Source organism: Leptodactylus fuscus, chromosome 1 (assembly GCF_031893055.1).
Source record: "Leptodactylus fuscus isolate aLepFus1 chromosome 1, aLepFus1.hap2, whole genome shotgun sequence".
NCBI lineage: Eukaryota > Metazoa > Chordata > Amphibia > Anura > Leptodactylidae > Leptodactylus > Leptodactylus fuscus.
Window position 1 is genome coordinate 149,050,514 of NC_134265.1, and position 22,969 is coordinate 149,073,482.

The following is a 22,969-nucleotide window of genomic DNA, read 5'->3' on the forward strand; positions in this document are numbered from 1 at the left end:
TTAAAGTGAGCAACATCCAGCAATAGGGAAATATATAACAGAATTAATTCCTTCTGGTGCAATAAAGTCTACAAAATCTGTAGCCAACATTTCCTTGTAAGACATACAGTACTTGCTTTTGAATCCAGCTGCTCTAATTTCTATTGGTGCAGTGGATTCAAAAGGGGGGGGGGGGGAATGGGACAAGGAAAATCATTATTTTTCTTTATAGCCCTTGGCTCAGGAAAAATTAAGTTTTTCACATGTTTTTAATGTACCTCTCATTAATTCAGATGTTGAGGTTTTTTTGCAGATGGTTCAAGAAGCATTGGTGAAGATGGACGGTTCTACACTGGGTATGCAGAGATCACACAACATGAGGTCATAAAAGTAGACCCACTCCCTCCTCATATGTCTGCACAAGAGATGGAGCTGATGGCGTTCATTGAATTGCTTAGAGGGTTAGAAGGTAAACATTACAACATATACACCGATTTCAGGTATGCTTTTAGGGTTGCCCATGACTATGGTCCCATATGGAGGGCAAGAGATTTCATTACAACAGCAGGTACCCCTATTAAACATGGGAGTCTTATTAAACAGTTGATAGAAGCCCTGATGCTTCCAAAAGAAGTGGCTGTAAGAAAGGTAAAGGCACACACAAAGCCACCAATGAGACAGAGACAAGGTGCGAACAAAAGCAGCAAGGAAACCAAGGTGAAAGGACACCTCAGGAACACCTCCGCTGATCATGGTGAGTACTGAGTATAACCAGAGGGACTGAAGTACCTTTACAGGCTCTAACTTGGCAAATACCGGGGAAGAGATCAAAGGTCTGGTCAAAGGCTGGAGCTCAGGACAATGAAGGTCTGTGGAAGGTGGGATTGCGGGTATGCCTGCCAAGGTCCTTGTAGCTGCTCACGGTACGACCCACCTGTCTAAAAATGCCATTTGTGGTTTGGTGGATAAGCAATGGTTCGCACCTGGGTTTCCAGTGGTTGCCAACAGGTTTACGCAAAGCATGCCTGACATGTACACCAACACAATCCAGGTAGGGTAGTTAACCCCTTAAGGACACAGCCCAAACGTGCCTTAAGGACCAGGCCTCTTTTTTCAAAACTGACATGTGTCACTTTAAATGGCAATAACTTTGAGACGCTTTAACTTACACAAGTGATTTTGAGATTTTTCGTAACACATTATACGTCATGTTAGTGGTAAACATTGATCAATATTTTTGTATTTACGTATAAAAAAAAAAAAAAAAAAGAAATTTGATGGAAATTTGGAAAAAATTGCAATTTTCAAAATGTGAAATTCTCTGCTTTTCAGGCAGATAGTCATAGCACCCAAATACATGAATAAATATTATCTACCTTATCTCTGCTTTATATCGGCATCATCTTTTGATTGTCTTTTAATTTATTTTGGATGTTACAAGGCTTAGAAGTGTAACAGCGATTTTTCCAGATTAACAAGAAAATTCTCCAAACCAATTTTCTAGGGACGACTTCAGTTCTGAAAGGAATTATAAAGGCCAATATAATAGAAACCTCCTAAATCACCCCATTTTCAAACCTGCACCCCTCAAATTATTCAAAACAGCATTTGGGATGTTTGTTAACCCTTTAAGCATTTCATAAGAATAAACATAATATGGAGGTGAAATTTAGACATTTCATTTTTTTTCATTAATACATTCATTTAGACCTAAAATTAACACATTCACAAAGGGTTAAAGGAGAAAATGCATCTTACAGTTTGTTATACAATTTCTCCGGAGCATATAAATACCCCACACGTGGGTTTAAACTGATTTTTGGGCACATGGCAGCGCATGGAAGGGAAGGAGCGACACTGGATGTTTGAAAAGCAGATTTTACTGGAATAGTTTTCAGGCGCCATGTCTCATTTGCAGAGCTCCTAGAGTACCAAAACAATGGAAACCCCCCAAAAGTGACCCCATTTTGGAAACTACACCTCTCATAGAATTCGTCAAGGGATATAGTGAGCATTTTGACCCTATAGCAGTTTCACAGATTTTACTAACCTTGGGATGTGTAAGCGAAAAATTACTGAAATGTCCCTTTATCCCCAAAGTTTTCAGTTTCACAAGGGGTTAGAGGAGAAAAAGCCCCCCACAGTTTGTTAAACAATTGCTCATGAACGCGACGATACCCCATATGTGGTCATAATCTGCTGTATGGTAACATGGTGGGGCTTGGAATGGAAAGAGCGCTATTTGGCTTTTGGAGATTTAGGTGTTTGGAATCTGGACGCCATGTCATGTTTGTCATGAGCCTGTAAGGTACCAGAAAAGTGGAATTCCCAAAGAGTGACCCATTTTGAAAACTGCACCCCTGAAAGAATTTACCACTGGGTGTAATGAGCATTAGTATTGCAGGCGGGAGTGAACAGCGGATGGTGAAAAGGGAATATATAAGCTGTGCGGAGGACATTGCAAACACCAAATTCCTTCAGTTACTTCCACCAGAATCTCTTTCTTTAGCAAATCCAAAACAAAAAATGGCTATTAAAATTCTAATCTTTGTTTCTCTTTAAAAATATTTAACCTGGGTACAAAAACTATTCATAATAAACGATATTTTGTTTCTTTTGCTGCACCTTCAATTCCTAACCACCAAGGGATCTTACTGTATATGTGAATGATACGTCTTTACACACATTCCCTGGACAATGGGCGCTTATCAGGAAACCTGCAGTCTTAACTTATGAGACATGCAGCTACCATCTCAATATTACACATGCTGCAAAATAGGTGCTAGCTTCAATCCTCCTCCTAACTGGACAAGGATTCAGTTATACATAATAACCCAAACTGATTAACTGCCGAGTTTATGATATAAAAAGACTGCTTCTTTGCTCTCATCTATTCAAAAATGTCATAGAATTGTTTAGAGCGATATTATCCTTTGTACTTTATCAGCACACCTGTGCTTAATTACTATGCCTCTAAAGCAAGTGCTACCGCCAGGTCAGAGGGCGGCCGAATTATGGCTGCGTCCATAGCTGTGTATACAGCGCTCATTGAGTGCTGTATACATAGTGATCAAAATGGCAGGGGAGGTAATAAATCTTCCCTGCCATCTCTCTGGGAGCTCCGGCTGAAGTTACAGCCGGCTCTCATTGAAAGCAGTTGCACGATCTCCGTGCAGCTGCTGTGTTCTGACTGGACATACCGGTACATCCTGTCAGAACTAGGCAACCACTTCCTGGACGTATATAGTCTATGGGCGGTCCGGAAGTGGTTAAAGTAGCCAAATGTCAAAATGGGTATTCTTTATTTTGGTTGAAGAAACACTACGCAACGCCCTTTTTCAAGTGTATAAGCTACATCACTTGGATGCATTTGATTTTTGTATTTTATTTCTGTGTGATGTAGCTTATACACTTGAAAAAGGGCGCTGCCCGAAACGCGTAGTGTTTCTTCGACCGAAATAAAGAATACCCATTTTTAGAGATGAGTGAACACTGTTCGGAACAGCTGATCCGAAGTGTTCGCTCATCTCTACCCATTTTGACATTTGGCTGAGCGCGGTGATCCTCTTTAATCTCTGGTCCTTTCCAATATGTAGCAAAAGAATGATCCTGTTTCTGATGATTCTGGTAACTTCAAGCCAAAAAGGCCCTGATGCAAGTTTCACAAAAGTGTTGGAAAATCTTACAACATTATCAGAAGATCTTATATCCTTGTTGGATGAACGTACAGGAAACTCAGGCATTGACAACCCTTTCACTGATTGGCTGCAAACCTGTTTTGGAAAAATGGAGTTGCCTAATGTCAAGCCTTTTCGTCTCGGTGGCAGTCGTAGCGACAATTCTTGTTACTTGTGGATACTGCTGAATTTCCTGCAATCAAGGACTTTTTCAGAGATTGCTTCTACCCAGGTTCAATTGGTCTCTGTGTTGAACGCATCACTGACTCGAGTCTCTATCTTTAAATTTGACTATCATCCAATATAATTAAGTGGTCCCATTGAGACCACCCCTGACACCTATGTATGTGTACAGCACAGGCTGCTGCTGCTGATGACGACTTCCTGCTTGCACACACAGATAGGAGATAATAGCAGAGATGACAAGCCAATCACAGAGTGGTAACACTAAAGGACCTCCCCTTTGTATAAATTATGCAGGTCCTTGCATGTCTCTGTGCTCTGTGGACACTGACTCGAGTATAAGCCGAGGGAGGCTTTTTCAGCATAAAACCTGTGCTGAAAAAGTCTGCTTATACTAGAGTAGTCGAATAAAGCACGATAAAAATGTTATAGCTCTCAAAACCACACAAACAAAAAACAGGAATTGGCCCGGTACAGAAGTGGTTAAGAATATAATTTTCTATCCCCCTATAAAAATTGTAACTCTAATAAACAACTATATTCTCTATGCATAAGTAATGTGATAACTAGGGCCGGTTTCATTTTGGTGTAACACGGCCACATTATTGCTCACATATTGTGGACACAACCTCTGAAGTTCTCCTGGTTCATCATTACTGGTGTTAGAGAATAATAATTGTATATCCAATCACAACTGGATTTCCAGGCGTTTCATTTGTATTGTAGGTGCAAGAAAGGGGGGGTGACAAAAAAAAAACAAAACACTATCTACTGTTATACACATCTGAAAAAACTGCCAAAACAGGGATTTTATATGTGACATTCAATGGGTGAAAATATATAAGGGTGCATTCACATTACTGATACGCTGCCTGATTCTGAACGTTAAGACACGTTCAGAATCAGCGGTGTATAAAGCAGATCCCATTCATTTCAATGGGAGCCGGCATACGAGCGCTCCCCATTGAAATGAATGGGCTGCTTTTTTCACTACGAGCGCTCCCATTGAAGTGAATGGGAAGTGCTCGCATGTACGGCTAGCTCAGCTCAGCTCATTCCGAGCCGTACACGCGAGCACTACCCATTCACTTCAATGGGAGCGCTCGTATGCCGGCTCCCATGGAAATGAATGGGAACTGCTTTATACGCGCTGATTCTGAATGTGTTTTAACGTTCAGAATTAGGCAGCGTATCAGTAGTGTGAATGCACCCTTATAGAACTTTTCCACCTGTCAGAAGTGTTTTATACATTCATCTCTAGTGATCATCGTTATTGTTATTATTTTAGCAGGTAACGGGATATCGCTAGCGAGGTGGTTGCTGTATTTTACTAAAGATCAGGGATCAGATATGGACAGGACAAGGTCAAATGTAAACTTTATTGATGACTTTGTGTATGTGTTTAGTGCAACTCTCTTGGCGCTGCTATCTGGACGAGGGAAAATGTCTGTCACAGCAGCAATAAACTATCCGGTTATGTTCAGAGGGGTATTCCATAAAAATACCACTCTGATTAAGCTCAGAGGTACATTACATTCTCCCTCTGACACAGTCAGAGAGGAAAAGTATATTATGCTCTCTGATTTATAGGAGAGAGGCCCTCCCCTAATCCCTTTGGAGTTACATACAGGTTATGCACAGACAATGAGGATTTATTATGGTCTCTGCAGTCTGCAGCTCTGCTCCAAGATGCTGCCTGAGGCAGAAGGGGAGGCTACTTTAGAACCCCATATCTCAGGATCAGTTAAGGCTACAAAGATGAGCTTGGATTCATTTCAAAGATAAGAATCTGATTTTTATAGTGTTAACCGATCCTGATAATTTGACATTAGTGGTAAGGACATAATACACACCACCTAGCCCAAAGGGGTTTTCCAGCCCAAAAATGGAGTTTTCATACTGACAACTTATCCACAGGACCAAACAACTAAAATAGCCTGGTCTTTATACAAGTAACCATTTGGGCTACAATAGTCAGCCTAGCATCGGCCTTTCCACTGGACATCCATTAACTATAAAAGGGAGCAGTCAATTGTACTTTCCTTAAAACTAAGTGACCGGACGTAGTAAGGGTCAGAGTTGCAAAACTTTTTTTTGTCCAGCGATTTTGGACACACAATTGCGTCAGTTTCCAAATTCATACTGCAACACAGATGTAAATGTAAATGTAGTCTTAATAAACTTTTTCTCAATTTGTGAAATCTTGCATCTCTTTATTCTTTCCCTTTCTTTTGTATTGAGAACTTCACCTGTCTCACTCCGTAACTGTGTATGGAGCATAGGCTTGGACTACAGGGCTGTGCAAAATGTAGAGAAAATGAGGGTAGGGTCACGTCGCTTCAGTTATATCTTGGATTTTTGTGGTCATATGAAATGTGAGATTCTCTTCTTGCGTTGCTATCTGTATTATTACCAGAGAGATCAGGGATTGAAAGCACAATTCGGATTAGAATATTTATATGCAGCTGCATATTCTATATGATAAATATCCCAATACAGACTGTTGTCAACCGGATAGCTCTGGAAATAATATCGATATCACTGCAACTTTAGCCAGGCATAATAAACAATTAAAAACCCAATAGTTCAGAGAAAGATATAAGGAAAGGCTTTATCATTAACAATGAAGGAAACGAGACAATGAATAAGTAATGTATTATTAGAGTTCAGGACTGTTTGGGAAAAGGACCATGTTGGTCAGCAACTGTCCTCCAATCACTGTTCTGCATTTCTCAGATAAATCTGAACAATGCCAATAAGGAAAGAATCTACTGCTAAAAGCTGGAGATGATCTAGACTTATACTGCATCCTGGGTCAGGGGACATGAAAGAGGGAACACCACCACCAGACTTACTGATTCTCCAGTGTCCTCCCAGGGTGGTCCAGTCCTGTAACTCAGCTGCCATCTTGCTGTTGAATTTCTTGCCAGCTGGGATGTCCTGGCTCGCTTCTGCTGAGGCCACCCATTGGCTTCAGCAGTCTCGTGACTGCTAAAACCAATCAGCGGCCTCATGGAGGGAGCCGGTGAAGTCACTACCTGTGACGTCCCCGGTTCCCTTCTTGAGGCTCAGATTGGCCTCAGCAGTCACATGCAGCAGGTACTTCCACCAGAAAACAATAACAGAGCTGCAGGACCGGACCATGAGGGGAGGCACTGGAGCACTGGGGACCGGAAAGTATTTTTTTCTTTTATTTTTTCACCTTCCCAGGTCTAATTAATAAATACAATTTTAACCTGGACACCCCCTTTAAAACACAAATAGTGTATTCCCTATGAAGAATATTGATCCAACAAAGATTTTCACACTGAAGCAGCTGAAAAAGTATAACCCAATTTAAAGTTCACGAAAGTATAAAGGCATAAACTACACTACAGTCTTGTTAACACTGTTCGTATAAGGAATAGAAGAGAGGCACGGCTTGTCAATTTACTCAGCAGTAATTTTATTATCCAAATCGATATATACTGTAGACAATATTTACAAATTTGCTACCATTTAAGGCACTTAAGAAAAATAGAAGTCAGATTTTATCATCATGTACAAAAATAAAGGCTATGAACCATACAAACAATGGACAGGCACTTCATACAAAATGCCCTGAGGAAAGACATTTGTCATGTTAATCCATAACATGCACCTTTTGCTGGAAAACAGGTTTATTATCAAAATGGATTTTTACTTAAAAAATAAGTTAAACAAATGGCAATTTTAAATAGAAGCACTTCTCACAACAGTCTAATAGTTTCTGTTTCACTTCTCTGACTAGAAACAAACAATTGTGATTTTAAGAAAATGGATTAAATAGCATCACACAACATATCACACTAGAAAAAAATGACCGCTTGTTTGTTCTGTGTATTTGGTTTATAACAGCAGGAGAAAACAGTAGGTAGAGTTCTTTACTTCCGTCATTTAGGTGAATGACCACAGCCATCAGAAGGGAACCACTACTAAGAGCATCATATTGCAAATGCACAATTCTGCCTGGCCATGGTCAACAAAACAGCAGGAAATTGTCTGCATTGCTAATAACAAAAAATATATGTATGGCATGAAAATACAGATGGTTTGATAATGCCTGGCAGTGGGCCCAAACCAGGTGCACAGCATCGCTGGGCAATACACAGAAGGCACTTTTATATTGACACAGACGTGAGAAAGCAGCCAGAAATATATTGCACGGCAACTCCTACGGAGTTAAAATAAACTGACAATCCTTAAAGAGCTCCCAAGCTGTAGTTCACTGTATATTATCTCGTAGTCATACAAATACTGTGCAATGTCAGACAGTGGCACCACTAGTGCGTATTCAGAGCACCAAGGCCGTACATACATCACCCATGCAATTCTGGATATAGTGCTTTGTGTCTCAGATGTTCTTCTAGGCACTGTATGGCAATATGATCTACATCCATGTCAAATTTATTAGCAAACAAGTGATGCTTCCCCAGCATGAACTGCAAGTCACCTGCACCAAACACGCAAACGGAGCGGACATGAACTCCACTACACGGTGGATACGGGGCTCCTTTGGCGACATCTCCCTCCAAGTACTGCCACTTCACAAACCTGGCTATAGAATTCATGTCGGAAATATCGTATTTACTATTGGCAGGAACGGATCCTGGCATTTCAGGAAATCTCTGTAGAGTAGCCCATAAAAACTCATCTGGACTGTAAGTGTCCTTAGACCACTCTAGAAATGTCCCGATTTTGGCATTTTCCAAGACATGGCTAACAAATGCTCTACTCAGAACAAAATAGGCACTGCCAGAAAACACAGGGACCTGAAATGGAGGAGGATCCTTGTCAACGTCTGTATTCTGAACACCATTAGCCCTGATTTCATGGTGCTTCCTCCACCGTACCTCCTTGTGTTGTGGCATCTTTTCCGTTTCTAGGCTGTTTTCACCTTTCAATGCTTTTAACATTTGTACCATTTCTCGGTTGGTTTTTATTGGAAAATCCATGCCACAGAGGTTGATTAAATATTTCCAATGGGCATTTACATGATGAAGATCTTTCATACAGTTGATGTCGGCCTGTACTCGACTCCAGGATGCATACACTACATTCTCCAAGCGGGAGGCGATAAAGACATTATCAAAACAGGAGGCAATTCCCTTTACTGCAGCCGTAAAAGATTCTGAAGATTTATTGTCAACATGGATGCAGTAATAATTCTGAGGCATGTATATTGTACGCAGAAGTCTTTCAAACATGTGGATTTTATGGTGGACCACAAGTGAATAGGCTATGGGGAAGTCTCGCTCTTCCTTGCTAAGCGGATATAGAACATATTTGCGATCTTTGGTAAAGGAGTAGCAGTCTTTGGTCATACTGATGTAGTCTGTTTCAGTCAGACGTCGTCGTTCTTTCCTGTTTTTCACAGTGAGGAGCTCTAACTTAGCATTCTGGATTGCCTCAAAGTCACCTCTAAGGATCTCTGTGCAGTTCACATTGCTATTGGGGTTCTCCCCTACAATTTCTAAATTTCGACTCGTAAAATAAGGAGTTTTGTTGTGATTCTTCATCACTGTAAGGGTTACTGCAGTGAGCGCAATGAACAGCAACAAGCCAATTCGTCTGACTTTACAGTAGCGGAATTTTCTTAGCATTTCAGAATCTTGGGAGTGGTAAAAAAAAAACAAAAAACGAGAAGAGACAAAATAACAGTTTGTGGAAAGTGTCTTTCAGAATAGCAATGTGCCATCAAAGGTTGGTTGTAGCATTGTGATTCTTGGCAATATGAGCCATATGCATCCTAAAAGAGAAAATCAGAGATGAGACAGAAGTAACCACAAAGCTTAGAGGACATTTATATCTTATTAAAACCATACTAGAACGTACTGTAATACTGTAATTGAACAAAATAAAAAACATGATAGTAGCTAAAGATACATTTTGTTTTCCAGACATGCAAATTTATCTTTAAAAGGGTTTGGCCACAGTAGCATCACTTTTACAAACATGCTAGAAATGGCTCTCTGACCACTTTAAAGGTGACAGTACAAGGTCATCATCCTTGTCCCAAGCAGAGCAGTGCTGTCCTCAAGGGCAATACAACCAGCTCCCTTGTTTCTTTGCTCCAGTCCCAAAATATTAAGCGGATTGACAGGCCATGAGCAGACCTCTCCATCTACAGCCTCCATTGACCACCATTATGAACAGCATAGGTAACTATTACGGAAGCATTGCAATGTTGTTGAAAGGATGCCACTGATGAAAGATCTCTTTATATGTCGCTAGGCAATCTTAGGATTGGTGCACAGGGAAACTGCCTGTATTACCCTCAGGGGCTACGCTGTTCTGTAAGTGATCACAGTATACTTTCCAGAAAAAAAAAAAAAAAAAAAGCGCCTTGTGCATGAAAATAATAAACCTCCAGGTCTAGGTCAAATGAACTATTGTCACTTGTCATTACATGTCGCAAGTGCGTCTTTCTATTACTTTTTTGGTTCTTGTTTTATGTATATATACATATATATATATATATATATATATATTATTTTTTTTTTAAATGTAGATTGTGAGCCCACATAGAGCTCACAATGTACATTTTTTTCCCCTATCAGTATGTCTTTTTGGAATATGGGATGGAAATCCATGCAAACACGGGGAGAACATACAAACTCCTTGCAGATGGTTTTTTGCCCTTGGTGGGATTTGAACACCAGGACTCCAGCGCTGCAAGGCTGCAGTGCTAACCACTGAGCCACCGTGTGGCCCCGTTTTTTGTATATTTTTCCATTAAAAGTTATGCTTTATTAAATTATTACATTTTTGAGTGCTGAAATAATTTTTCTTTTGTAATACTTTCCAGAAAGGATGTAAAAGTGAGGCTATAGTGGTAAAACTCCTTTAATGAACAATATATTCTGTACACTGTTACACCCACAGGGTTTTGTGGAAAGCAGATTGAGGACTTTCACATGTAATAATTACATGGTCACATGGCCACACTACAACTCAACTTCAGTCATTTGAAAAGGACTGAGCTGTAGTGTGGCCATGTGACCAACATGATGTACTTTGCTGAGAAGAGGGAGTGGAGCGCAGTAATTCTGGATAACACCATTATAGACAAACAACAAAATAGGAAAAAAAACGCTCCACCTAGTAATAATGAAAGGTTGCACGGACACTTACTCCAGACTGCAGTGGAGTTACTAAGGTGCAACAATGTGAAAATGTATCCAGCAAACCAAAAATTAAAATATAACTTTTACTTCATTTATAGAAAATAAAAAGACGCTCTTACATTGTGCGTCCAGGATACAAGAGCATAGACAAAAGCTTACGCGTTTCGGAACTCCTTTTGTTGTCCCTTACTCAGTTATATTTTAATTTTCGGTTTGCTAGAGACAACACCATTATGCTTTATTTAGGGTTAAAAAACAAAAACAAGTAATCTAGTAGGTTACCATGTGCAACTGCTCATTTTATCCCTTGCATTGCTTTTAAACAAAATGCCTATTTATTTTTATTTTATAAAAGCTCACACCTCAAAAACATGACACAGACCAGTAAGGTTACCTTCAGCTGAAAGTGAAAGCTTAAGTAAGGGCAAGGCCTAGGAAAAGTTTCTAGAACTATGAGAATACGCAGTTGCAGTACTACATGTAAAAATGAAACTATTCTTTCTGACTGAACTAGTCACATACCTAGAAAAATCATGGTGGTAAAGATTCAGAACACAGGGAACGAACGTGGCTAGTCAACACGTGTCAATAGCTCACAGGATATGCACACAAGTGAAATGTGGATTTCTACAGAAAGATTCATAAACTCCACACAAAGTCAATGTTACAGGTGGATTTCACCCATCTCATTGAAACAGGCCTGTATCTGCCAACAAAATCAAAATCTATACCTTCATTTACATATACATGAGGTGTGGAGCAGATAAGTTAGCTTTTAAAAAAAAAAACAAAAAAAAAAAACCCACAAATAGCAATGTGCAACTACAAACAAAGACCTCATTTTCTCCTTAGATTACTTTGTATGAAATCAGACATACAAAGGGTATTGCAACGGCAGCCATTTACCATGTGGCAAAATAGTATTATATGCATACAATCTAATTTCAAGTAGAACACACGTCCATCTGGCAGATAGAGATTTGGTTTGACGAAAGCTCAGACTAGATAGGCAGTCCAATAAGTGATTTATCTTGACCAATAAGGGCTCGTTCACACCTACGCCGGGGGTCTCAGTTATGCAGGTTTCCGTTCATTTGAATGGGTTTGAAAAGTGTCCAGCCATGAGCGTTGTGCTCTCCGCGGCGAAACCGATGTTTTTTTTTTTGTTTTTTTAACTAGACACAAAGTCGGACATGCAGGACTTTGTGTCCGGTTAAAAAAAAACAAAACGGTTTTGCCGCGGAGAGCACAAAACACTCACGGCTGGACACGGTCTGCCAGGTTTCTGTCTTCTGTCTGCAGAAGATGGAAACCTGAGAACGGAGACTGAGGCGCAGGTGTGAACCCAGCGTAAATCAAATTGTTAAATTTAACAAGGTTGGTGTTTTCTACAACCCCTAGGGTGAGATTTAAGGGAACAGCTGAGAAGCTCTATGCCGTTTCTGTAACTTTTATAGAGGTGAATGGCAGCTATGGAAACAGCGTAGTACAGGTAAGCTATGTTGCTTCTGTAGCTCCACAGTTACACAAGCAGCATAGATAAATGTGCTACGCTGTTTCAATAGCTGCCATTCACCTCTATGGAAGTTACAGAACAGGTGCAGCTGTAACTGTGAACGTCTGCTGTAGGGATTGGCTATTAGGGGCAGTTATTCAATAAGATGGGAATAACCCTTTTATATATGATGAGGCGCACACCAGCCCCAGATCATAAATTTCAGTCATCATTTATATCCTAGGTTTGCAACCATTTTATGCCAGTTTTCTGGTATAAGGAGATAATAAATCTCCAATATGTCATGTTTGAACATTTGTATACCAGTCCGATCGGTAAGTTATCCAGAAACATGAGTGTGTTTAAGATGTGTTTCCACTCCAGAACAGCTACATAAAAGCCTAGTATTATTCATTTCTGAAAATATGCAGCCAGCCAGTAGCTCCGGCTATGAAAGCAGTACTTTATGTCGGCAAGGGAAAGGATTTTTTTCAGTGCTTGCTAAATATGTGCTTTTTGCAGAGTGTAAGGTTACCTAGTAACTTAATATTTATCCAGATGTAAGAGTCAATGTTCCTTAAGAAAGGCTTTACATTTAATAGTGTTTTTGCTTTCCAACAAATTTTCAGATTCTTCATGTAGGATAAAGATAAATTCCTAAGCCTAAAAACATAAGTCTACAGTGTATGTCAAAAAATAATTAGGATAAAAAATAAAAGGGTAGTGCCCTATAGGTATAAGTATACAAAAATTAGTGAAGGTAGGTCACAATAAAGGGCTAAAAACCTACAAAATCTTTATTATTTTCAAAGAATTAAAAATCTGAAAATGCTCACAAAAGACGAAGGAATAAGTGTACTAACCATCAAACATGGCTGTGATTCACCATTATGATAATCTGTCTATTTTAGGGCAGGTCAGCAACAAAGGTATGCATCTATAAATACAGTATACCACTGTATTCTCTATAGTGCATGTTAGGTATTTCCCCCTGCACTCCTCCAATTCTAATAGAGTTAAACTACAGTCCTACTAGAGTGTCAATTTTTCTCCTATCATGAACACACTACATAACATGACATCTCTGCGCAGAATACATCCCCCCACCAGGGTCCTACTACCATAACCCCGACAACTACGAGGTCCTACAAAGGGAAGCCGCCCAATTCCAACCCAAAGGCAGAATGCTGATATGCGGAGACCTCAATGCTAGAACAGGCACTGAGATAGACTAACTGCCCCCTGACGGAAACCCACACACCCATGGAAGCGAGATCCACCACCTGGAACCCACACAGATCAGAATAGGCAGGACAGAATTGTCAACAAGAGCGGGAAACAACTGCTGAACATGTGCCGGAGCCTAGGACGATACATAATGAACGAACGTATCAGAGGCGACTCCATAGGACACTTCACACTAAACTCCCCAGTGGGCAACAGCGTGGTGGTCTACGCCATCACGGACGCAGACCCAGCAGACATTGAAGACTTCACAATGTCCCCCGATTTGCATCTATCAGACCACAACCAGATCCTGCTCTACATGAGATCCAGGGACAAAACACCCACACAGGAGCCCATCCAGACTGGCTTCTACAACCTACCAAGACATTTCCATGGCCTGGTGGGCCAACCACCAGGCCACGGAATATACCAATACAGCCAACCGACCCGAAATCAAGAAACTTCTCACAAACTTCCATACAAACACCTACTAGCCAGACCAACAGGGAGTCACCAGAGCAGTAAAGGATCTCAGGTACATCCTGCAGACCACAGCAGAACTAGCAGACAGAAAACGAACCAAATCCTTAAGACAAACAAATAGTTCCACAAATGGTTCGACAGCAGAGCATTACGCGGCTCCCTAAAGACAGCCTCCAACAACAACAAAAAAAAAACCCAACAAGGAGGCGAGGGAAGCCTACGATAATCTGCGCAAGCGATACAAAGGCATCCTCAGAGAGAAGAAACAGAGGTACCGCTCCCACAAAATAGAGCAACTCGAGGACTCCCTCAAAGACAGCTAATTTTGGGAGACCTGGCACCATATGGGTACAAAGCCCAAGAAAAACTCCCTCCACATTCAAAACGGCAACATCTGGCTCAACTACTTCAGAGGCCTATACAAAAACATCTCTGAAGAAGACCTAACCCCAGAACAGCAACAGATAATCACCAAACTGAGGGATATGGACAAAGTCATCAAGGACTTCCAGAACCCTCTGGACTCACCAATCACCATAAAAAAGACATACAAGAAAGAATCGCCTTGCTGAAAAGCAGAAAGGCCAGCGGCCCAGTCCGCATCCTACCAGAGATGATCAAACACAGCCCCCCAGCAATACAAGCGGCACTGGCAAAACTATTCACCCTCATCCTCAAAGCAAGACACTTCCCCCAAGACTGGAACAAAGGCCTCATAACCCCCCATCTACAAGACCGGAGACCAATACGACCCCAACAACTACAGAGGAATCTGCGTCAGCAGCACGCTGGGGAAACTGTTCAACCGCATCATCAACCACAGAATCCTCACACAACACGGGGTCCTCAGCAAGAGCCAAGCAGGGTTTATTCCAAACCACCACACCATAGACCATAACTACACCCTGCATAGCCTCATCAAGACCCACGTCCACAACACCAGAAGAGGCTAAATATTCACCTGCTTCGTGGGCTTTAAGAAGGCGTTTGACTCAGTATGGTACCCAGGCCTGCTCCTAAAACTCCTAGAGAGTGGAATAGGAGGAAGAACGTACGACGTCATCAAGAGCTCCTACACTGGAAACCAGTGCAGTGTGAAGGTGAATGCGAAAAGGACAGCATACTTCCAACAGGCCCGAGGGGTCAGACAAGGCTGTAGCCTGAGCCCAACGCTCTTCAACATATACATCAATGAACTGGCTGCAGCCCTAGAGGCATCATCAACACCAGGCCTCACCCTGAACAACCGGAAGGTGAAGTTCCTGCTATACACCGAGGACCTTCTACTTCTGTCCCCCACCCAGAAAGACTTCCAAGAAAGCCTGTCAGTGCTGGGAAAATTCAGCACAACATGGGCCCTACCCATCAACCACAAGAAAACCAAAGTCATTGTATTCCAGAAGAAGGGCCACAACAAATCCCCCACCCCACAATTCACACTGAACGGCTCCACACTGGAGAAAACCAGAAGCTACACCTACCTGGGGTTGGAGCTCAGCCAATCAGGAAGCTTCAAAGCAGCAATAGAAACCCTGAAAGTAAAAGCCTGAAGAGCCTTCTACGCCATCAGAAGACAGCTATACCAGCTAAAACCACATGTGCAGGTCTGGCTAAAAGTTTTTGATGCAGTCATTGCTCCGATCCTTCTCTACGGCAGCAAAATCTGGGACCAGCCACCTACTCAGATTAGCCAAAATGGGACTCTAGCCTAACAGAGACCTTCCACCTGGAGTTCTGTAAATACCTGCTCCATGTCCACCGCAGCACCTCCAACACTTGCAGGGGGAGCTAGGCAGGCATCCCCTATGGCTCACCATACAGAAGAGGATATTAGTATTCCAAGCGCACATTCAAAGCAGCAACCCCGACTCCTACCACCACCAAGCATGGCTAAGTCACAGAACTCAAAACAAAGATACATCAAATACAGCATATATTAAACCCAAACAGTGGTGGCAGCAACTTCTCCCTAAATGCTAACTTGATAGCGTGATCAGCAACAGGTAATAGACCAAAGAGACAGACGTCCACGATGGTGAGGAGGGATTGGGTGAAGTGCGCTCAGGAATAAACTGATAATCCCAAAAAGCGATATTTCTGTAGCAAAGAAGCTGATGCACCAGTACAGAAAGATCTGAGGTCTGAGATTGTGAAAACACTTGCTTTACCAACAATTCAGGTAGAAACATTACCAAGGATAATTATTTTACCAATGTTGCAGTGGGCAATTTTCTGCTTAAAAAAGCTGTTGGTACTATGAAGCCAAACCAGAGAAATTCCTTAAGCAATGAAACACAATCCACAGCAAGCACATTATGAGAGTGTGTTTGGCTTCAACAACAAAGTGACACTGGTATCTTACAAAGGGAAGAGGGAGAAATCTGTTATATCACTCAGTACCATGCATCATGATTGCAGTATTGACAGCAATGACAGGAAATTGAAACCAAAAATCATCCTGTATTACAATAAAACTAAAGAAGGTCCTCCTCCTGGGAGGATATTCATGAGAGGCAAACACAACATTGGCCTGTAGTAATTTTTTCAAATATGCTTGAAGTAGCAGCCCTGAATTCATTCATTATTGATACAGAAACTCAGCCAGAATTCCATGCAAGGAGGAAGGACAGGAGACGCCTATTCTTGAAGGACCTTTGCCATGAACTTCTAGTGCCTCACATGATGGGGCGAAGCAACATGAAATGCTTGCAAAAGCAAACTAAAGAAGCAATGATACGGTGTGGCGTACAGTTTCAGGATATTCCAGGGCCAGGAGAAAGAAAACGAAAGCGCCGTTTCCTTTGTCCAAGAAACTTAGAGACGAAAACTGAGCGATATTGTACCACTTGTGGGGAAAATGTCTGTAAAGAACATTCTTCAGAAAAGATAACATGTCAAAATTGTTTGGAAGACCAATAAAATTGAAAAGAAAAAGTAAGAAAAGAAGTAACTGCAGCTAGTTTACTTTAGATTTATATACCTCTGTGTGTTTCTCACGTCTTTGTTTGAAATTTGGAACAAAAAAAAATGTTTTTTGGTGTTTTCTACAAAAAAATATATAATTGAAATGTTGTGCATTATTTATATCTTATTTTGAAATTTTGAAGTAAACATGTAAAAGTTATTTATGCGAGTTTCTCCATATGATTTGCATGGGGGCCTAAAAGGCCCCATTACGTAAAAGTGTAGATTTCTGACGGCACACATTCTAGGGTTAAAATAACACATAGATGCTCACATACACCCCCATTCCATGTTAGTCAGTCGGTAGGCGTCAATGATTAACTCTTTAAACACCTGACGCATTTCTTTGCTCTAAACAAACTATCAGCAATTGATCATCAGTGCCAAAATTCTAAACTGGATTGCATTAAGAATGTTATCGAATAATCATGGATCTATGTCAAAAACAGAGCCATATCACTGGTATTCAAAGTCTCGACAAATTCTTTAGACGCCTCCATCTTCTTCAGGTACATCCTCTTCACGCATCTTTTTCTAGCACCGGCGGTCAAGCTTGTAGGCCTCGGGCCAAGACGACTGCACATGCCCGTGGCCACAAGAAAAATGGCCACTTACACAGTAAGTAAGCGTTAAGGCCACGCTTGGACACTAATGGGTGGTACTTCCCTGTTAAGTAGACCTGGCATCCCCGCTCTCACTCGCGGCTGCCCAAATGCCGAGAGGGGAGTGGGGAAAACACTGGGCCCTCATTAGAAGTAGAAAACAACTTCTAGATACCAAAATAGATTAGAATCTTAATGCAATCCAGTTTAGGATTTTGGCACCTCAGATGAAATAACATATCAAACATGGGCATTTGCAACTGCAGAGTCAATTTGTCTCCACTTTAGTACCAACAGAGACGGCATTTTTAAGTTCTCACTCAGCAATCAGGACACAAGAACAATGTAGTAATGCCTCTTTCTTCAGTTTGCTCTTACCTAATATAATGGCATTTTGTCAGCTAAGTGAGCCTTTGCAAAACCAGCTCAGACATTTCTACACCCCCATACATATTCATTCACAACAGAAGGCCGGGCTGCTAACAACCAGCATTAAAGACTGGCTTTGAAGGTAGTAGTTTGGGCACATTTCCTCATTCCTGGATCTGCTAGTCTATTCTGAACAATAACAACATTCTGACAATTTGCAGGGTTCACATAATGATCCAGATTTATTAATAGACTAAAAATGCAGCAGATTTATCATCATGGCTGATGTGGGATAAATCTGGCATGTTTAGTCTGATTAGTCCTGTTTATATCCCCCTTCAGCTGGCTGACTTTAAGGCCAGGGCCCCACAGGACGTAAACGCCACGATTTGCTTGCAGTAAAAACACCGTGGGGAAAATAAACCAAAAAAAAAACAACAAAATGCAGCGTCAGGGCAAAGTGGATGGGATTTTAGTGAATCCCATGCCCACTTTGCGGTAAAAGCTGCGGTGCGGACACACGGTTTTGGAGATTTCAGCATGTCCATTATACCTATGGAAATGCTGGTGGTTTCCCCATAGGTATGATTGTTACAAAGTCTGCAGAGGAAACCTCTGCAAACTTTCTGTGTAAAGCGCTGCGGGAAGAACCGCAATGCGTCGCTGCTGCATTTTTTCCACACATCGCTTTTTTGCTGTGGGATGTCCCGTAGGGACTTAGTCTTAACCAGAATTTTAAAAAACACGATTTTGATGTATTTAAGCTTTACACCCCTTTTGTAGATGCACCAAGTTACGCCCCATTTACACCAGTGTTTAGTAACCAAAATAGTAAATCTGGACTGGTGTATTTTGATACTGGTGTATCAAACTTCTGGCTGTTTTTCAGCGCAGAAAAAAAAAAAAAAAAAAATTGGTGACGGGGTTAAGCATGGGGGTGTAGATTAGAATCATGTACATATGAAAAACACAAGAGAAAGTGCAAACTATATAATTTTTATTATATTTAATGTGACTCAAGTCACCATAAGGCAGAATCAGTGGGATTTTGGGCAGAGGTGTAACTAGGAGTTCAGCACAGGGAGTCTAAGATGGCTACTGATGTCGGACACTGCAGGTTATGAAGATGGCTACCGATGACAGACACTGTTAGGAAGATGATGGACATCACTCCTAATGCTGCTATTAACTTCACTACAGTCTCACTACAGCTACATTACACGTCACAGGGACAAGTGACGTGTAATGTAGTTGCCCAAAGTTTGGTAGGCGAGTGCAGGGTGGAGCCAAGACCTGCTGCATGTCCTGCATAGTACTAGAATCCTGGACATACAGCAGGTCCTGGCTCAACCCCGCACTTTGCTCACCTTATCCTGATGAGCAACAACCAAGCGTCAGTGTTGTGGCAGGTCCTGGCTCAACCCCGGGCACTCCCCGGCTCCATAGCAGCTGCTGACTCCTTGCCAGCAGTACGTGGACCGATGCAACATGCCCCGCGGCCAGGTACTGATCCGTGGCCCGGCGGTTGGGGACCCCTGATTTAGAACATGTGTCAGGGAGGTTACACTGGCTCCAGATTGGGGTGGGGGTTAGTGTATTGGGCACTGCTGGACAAGTGTACCAAGAAGCTCATGTACAGAAAGATAAGTGAAATGTCTGCAAAATGTCAAAATTACTTGTTGGGTGATTTGTAAGTGGAGACACCATTTTGTGCAGAAAATTATATAAACACTGTGATTGAACTTTTGCCATAGCCTTAGAGGTAAACCTTATCACTCCTCACAACAAAATGTGACCAGAAAAAGAAAAAAAAAAAAAAAAAAAGTTACAGCATGGCCAACATGTTGCTTTAAAGACAAGAAAGTGATCAGTATATTATACAAATACATAATACTGAATCTCTTTTTAACCAACTTAGTAACAGGTCGGTCTCATGGTTTCCATAGCAAGTTCATTAGATGAGCCCAGGACACAGTTCCATGACAGTAACGGATATACTGTAGTTCTGACAGGCAAAACACCTATAGCAGTGCGTAGCATTAACATGTTTATACAATAGTAATTGGAAGCCAAGGGAATTGAGAGACGGCTAGCTTTCTATGCAGGACTAATAAGCAATATCTAATGCTTTTCCCCACAGGCATTAAACATTTGCCTTTCAAGAACAAATACGTCATGGATGCTTTGTGGTTGGAATAAAAGTGCCAGAGCTTAGATCATGGAGCTACATTACTGCTAGAAATGAATAAAACTGTTTTTGCCATACCTGAAGGGACGTGAAGGGGTGTATAGTGTGCTAAACCATACCAGAATAAGACCACACTGCTGGATGAGGACATCCCAACCTGAACAAGGTTCCCTGTAACTATGTACATTTCTATATTATTTAGGAATCTGCAGCACTAACTAAATGAGAGGATAGCCTAAAAGGGGCTGCTTTAACCTGCAAAAAGTACTCAGGCATAACCCAATTCTAAAACCAAATCAAGCAGCTATAGATGTGGAGTTATGCCGACAGGGGTCAGTCAGCAGCTCCACTGTGCCAAATCCCAATGTAATGTGAGTACATGTAATGCAAGTCAATGGGATCACAACTCAAAGTATGGTCCATATGTCACCATCACAGCCTAGCCCAGTGATGGCGAACCTTTTAGAGACCGAGTGCCCAAACTGCAACCCAAAACCCACAAAATTTTCGCGGAGTGCCAACACGACAATATAGACTTAATACTATGCGGATCCACAATTGCGGACAGTTACTGACCAAAAATTACAGTCATGTGGGGCTTTACAGAGCTTTCAATAATACAAACAACGTTGTACTGAAATGTAAAGGTCTCGGCATTTGGTACTTTGAACAATTAATTTTCACTATTTACATCGCACAGGATCTGTTTTATAGTGACCGTGCAATGTTATTACATCCTGTACTAATATCACGTCTGCTATAAAACAGATACTGTGTGATATAAATAGTGAGGGGACCCCACACAGTATTATATGCTCTGCAGTGGGCCCACCACACAATATTATATTCTCCACAGTACCACAGTAGCCCCCCAGTGTTATATGCTCCGCAGTAGGTGTCCCCCCCCCACAGGATTATATGCTCCACAGTGGCATCCACACACAGTATTGTGTGCTTATAAATAGGCCCCCCCCCCAGTATTATATGCTCTTTAGTACACCCCCCAGTATTATAAGCCACCCCAGTATTATAAGCCCCCCCAGTATTATACACTCCCCCCAGTATTAAAAGCCCCCTCAGTATTATACACTCCCCCCAGTATTATACACCCCACCCAGTATTATAAGCCCCCCCAGTATTATACACTCCCCCCCAGTATCATACACCCCACCAAGTATTATAAGCGCTCCCCCCAACATCATATACACAGTGAGCCACTCTCATACTCACCCCTGAAGAGCCGCCGGCATCCACCTTCTTGTCACTGGCGGCGCTGATGACGTCATCGCGCCCGCGTCGGGGCAGAGGTCAAACTGTGCAGCCAGTGTAGGCCGCGGTCGCGCGATCCGCGGCCTACCCTGACAGCTTTCAGCTGTATGTGCATTTGCACATACAACTAAAGGCAGTGATCGCTCATCAACGGGGAATCCTGTACCGGATTCCCTGTTGGTGAGCGATCCGGGCGACTGCACGCGTGCCAGCATGGAGGGCTCTGCGTGCCCTCTCTGGCACGCGTGCCATAGGTTCCCCATCACTGGCCTAGCCCATGAAGGTTGAAGTATTGTACAAAACAAGCACTGGCCTATTGTGTCACCTACTTCCTCACAAAGTATTGTACTCTGTAATAAGATTTTCTGTGAAATATGTTGGCGCTATATACACATTACTACTATTACTTGAAAGTAGCGGCTGGAATGTTTAGAAGCCATTGTAAATTAGCCTTTCTTAATAAGCAGTTTGCTGTAATTGTATCCTGTAGGTGGAGTGGAATTCAATTAAACGCTTCCATGAGAAGAAAGGACCGAGAAAAGTGAATGCTGCACAATTTCAATGCCCGACAGCACAGCATGAAAAACTATTTTCAGCTGTGGATTAAGTGCTTCTGTTGTCAGCCTGTTCACACTCCAGGTGTGAGTTACTCAAGGAGAGAGGAAGATGGAAAAATTATGCAATAAGAAGAATATAAAGGACACAACACATTGTATGAAGCAATTATTTTGCATTCAAAGCGTGATAGGATTCTAGGTTTCCAAAGGAATATGTAGGTTACTAAAGTAGTGTGACACATAGAACAATGATCGGCAGTATTGGCCAATACAGCATGTGAGTGAGTAAAACCTCTAAGAAACCAGAAGAATAAGGGTCCATTCAAACGGAGGAAAATGGTGAGGAATTTGGTGTGAAAAAAAAAAAAAAAAAACACGCCTCCCATTGATTTCAATGTGTTATGCACGTTAAACAGAACCCATTGAAGTCCATGGGATTCTGTTTTGCAGTGCTGACTCTTACGCGAGTTATCGTGTCAGAATCAGCGCCGCGTTACTCAGTGTGAATGCCCCCTAACAGTTTTTGAAAGGATACATTTAACAGTCTACATATGTTATGCTCTCATAGTGGTGGTGCTACTCAGTAAAGGTTGACAGTAATACATGGGTAACTAAGTGGGAGCCTAGTCTCAACAGTTTAGTCAAATTGCAGTATACGGTTATGAAAACTACAAAATTAAAGTAAACGGCAGATTTGCTATATTCTGTCTCAGTTTCATGATTATGGGGGATGGGGGGGGGCAACCAATGCAATTTACTATTCAGTGAGAATGTACCTAAAATGTGCACACACAGAAATACATATGGACTTAAAAAGGCATAATAGGACAT

The 22,969-nt window shown here is 41.7% G+C and overlaps 1 protein-coding gene across 2 annotated transcripts in view; it reads right to left on the reverse strand.

Annotated features, from left to right (window-relative positions):
• Window positions 1–7,331: 7,331 nt before the first annotated feature.
• The window catches only part of GCNT1 (glucosaminyl (N-acetyl) transferase 1), a 39,543-nt gene continuing 23,905 nt past the window's right edge, over window positions 7,332–22,969 (reverse strand). For both annotated transcript variants that reach the window (XM_075278111.1, XM_075278103.1), the window contains one exon: window positions 7,332–9,606. In XM_075278111.1, coding sequence (XP_075134212.1) covers window positions 8,177–9,460 — 1,284 coding nt within the window. In that variant the 5' untranslated portion in view covers window positions 9,461–9,606 and the 3' untranslated portion in view covers window positions 7,332–8,176. The remainder of the gene's footprint in view (window positions 9,607–22,969) is intronic.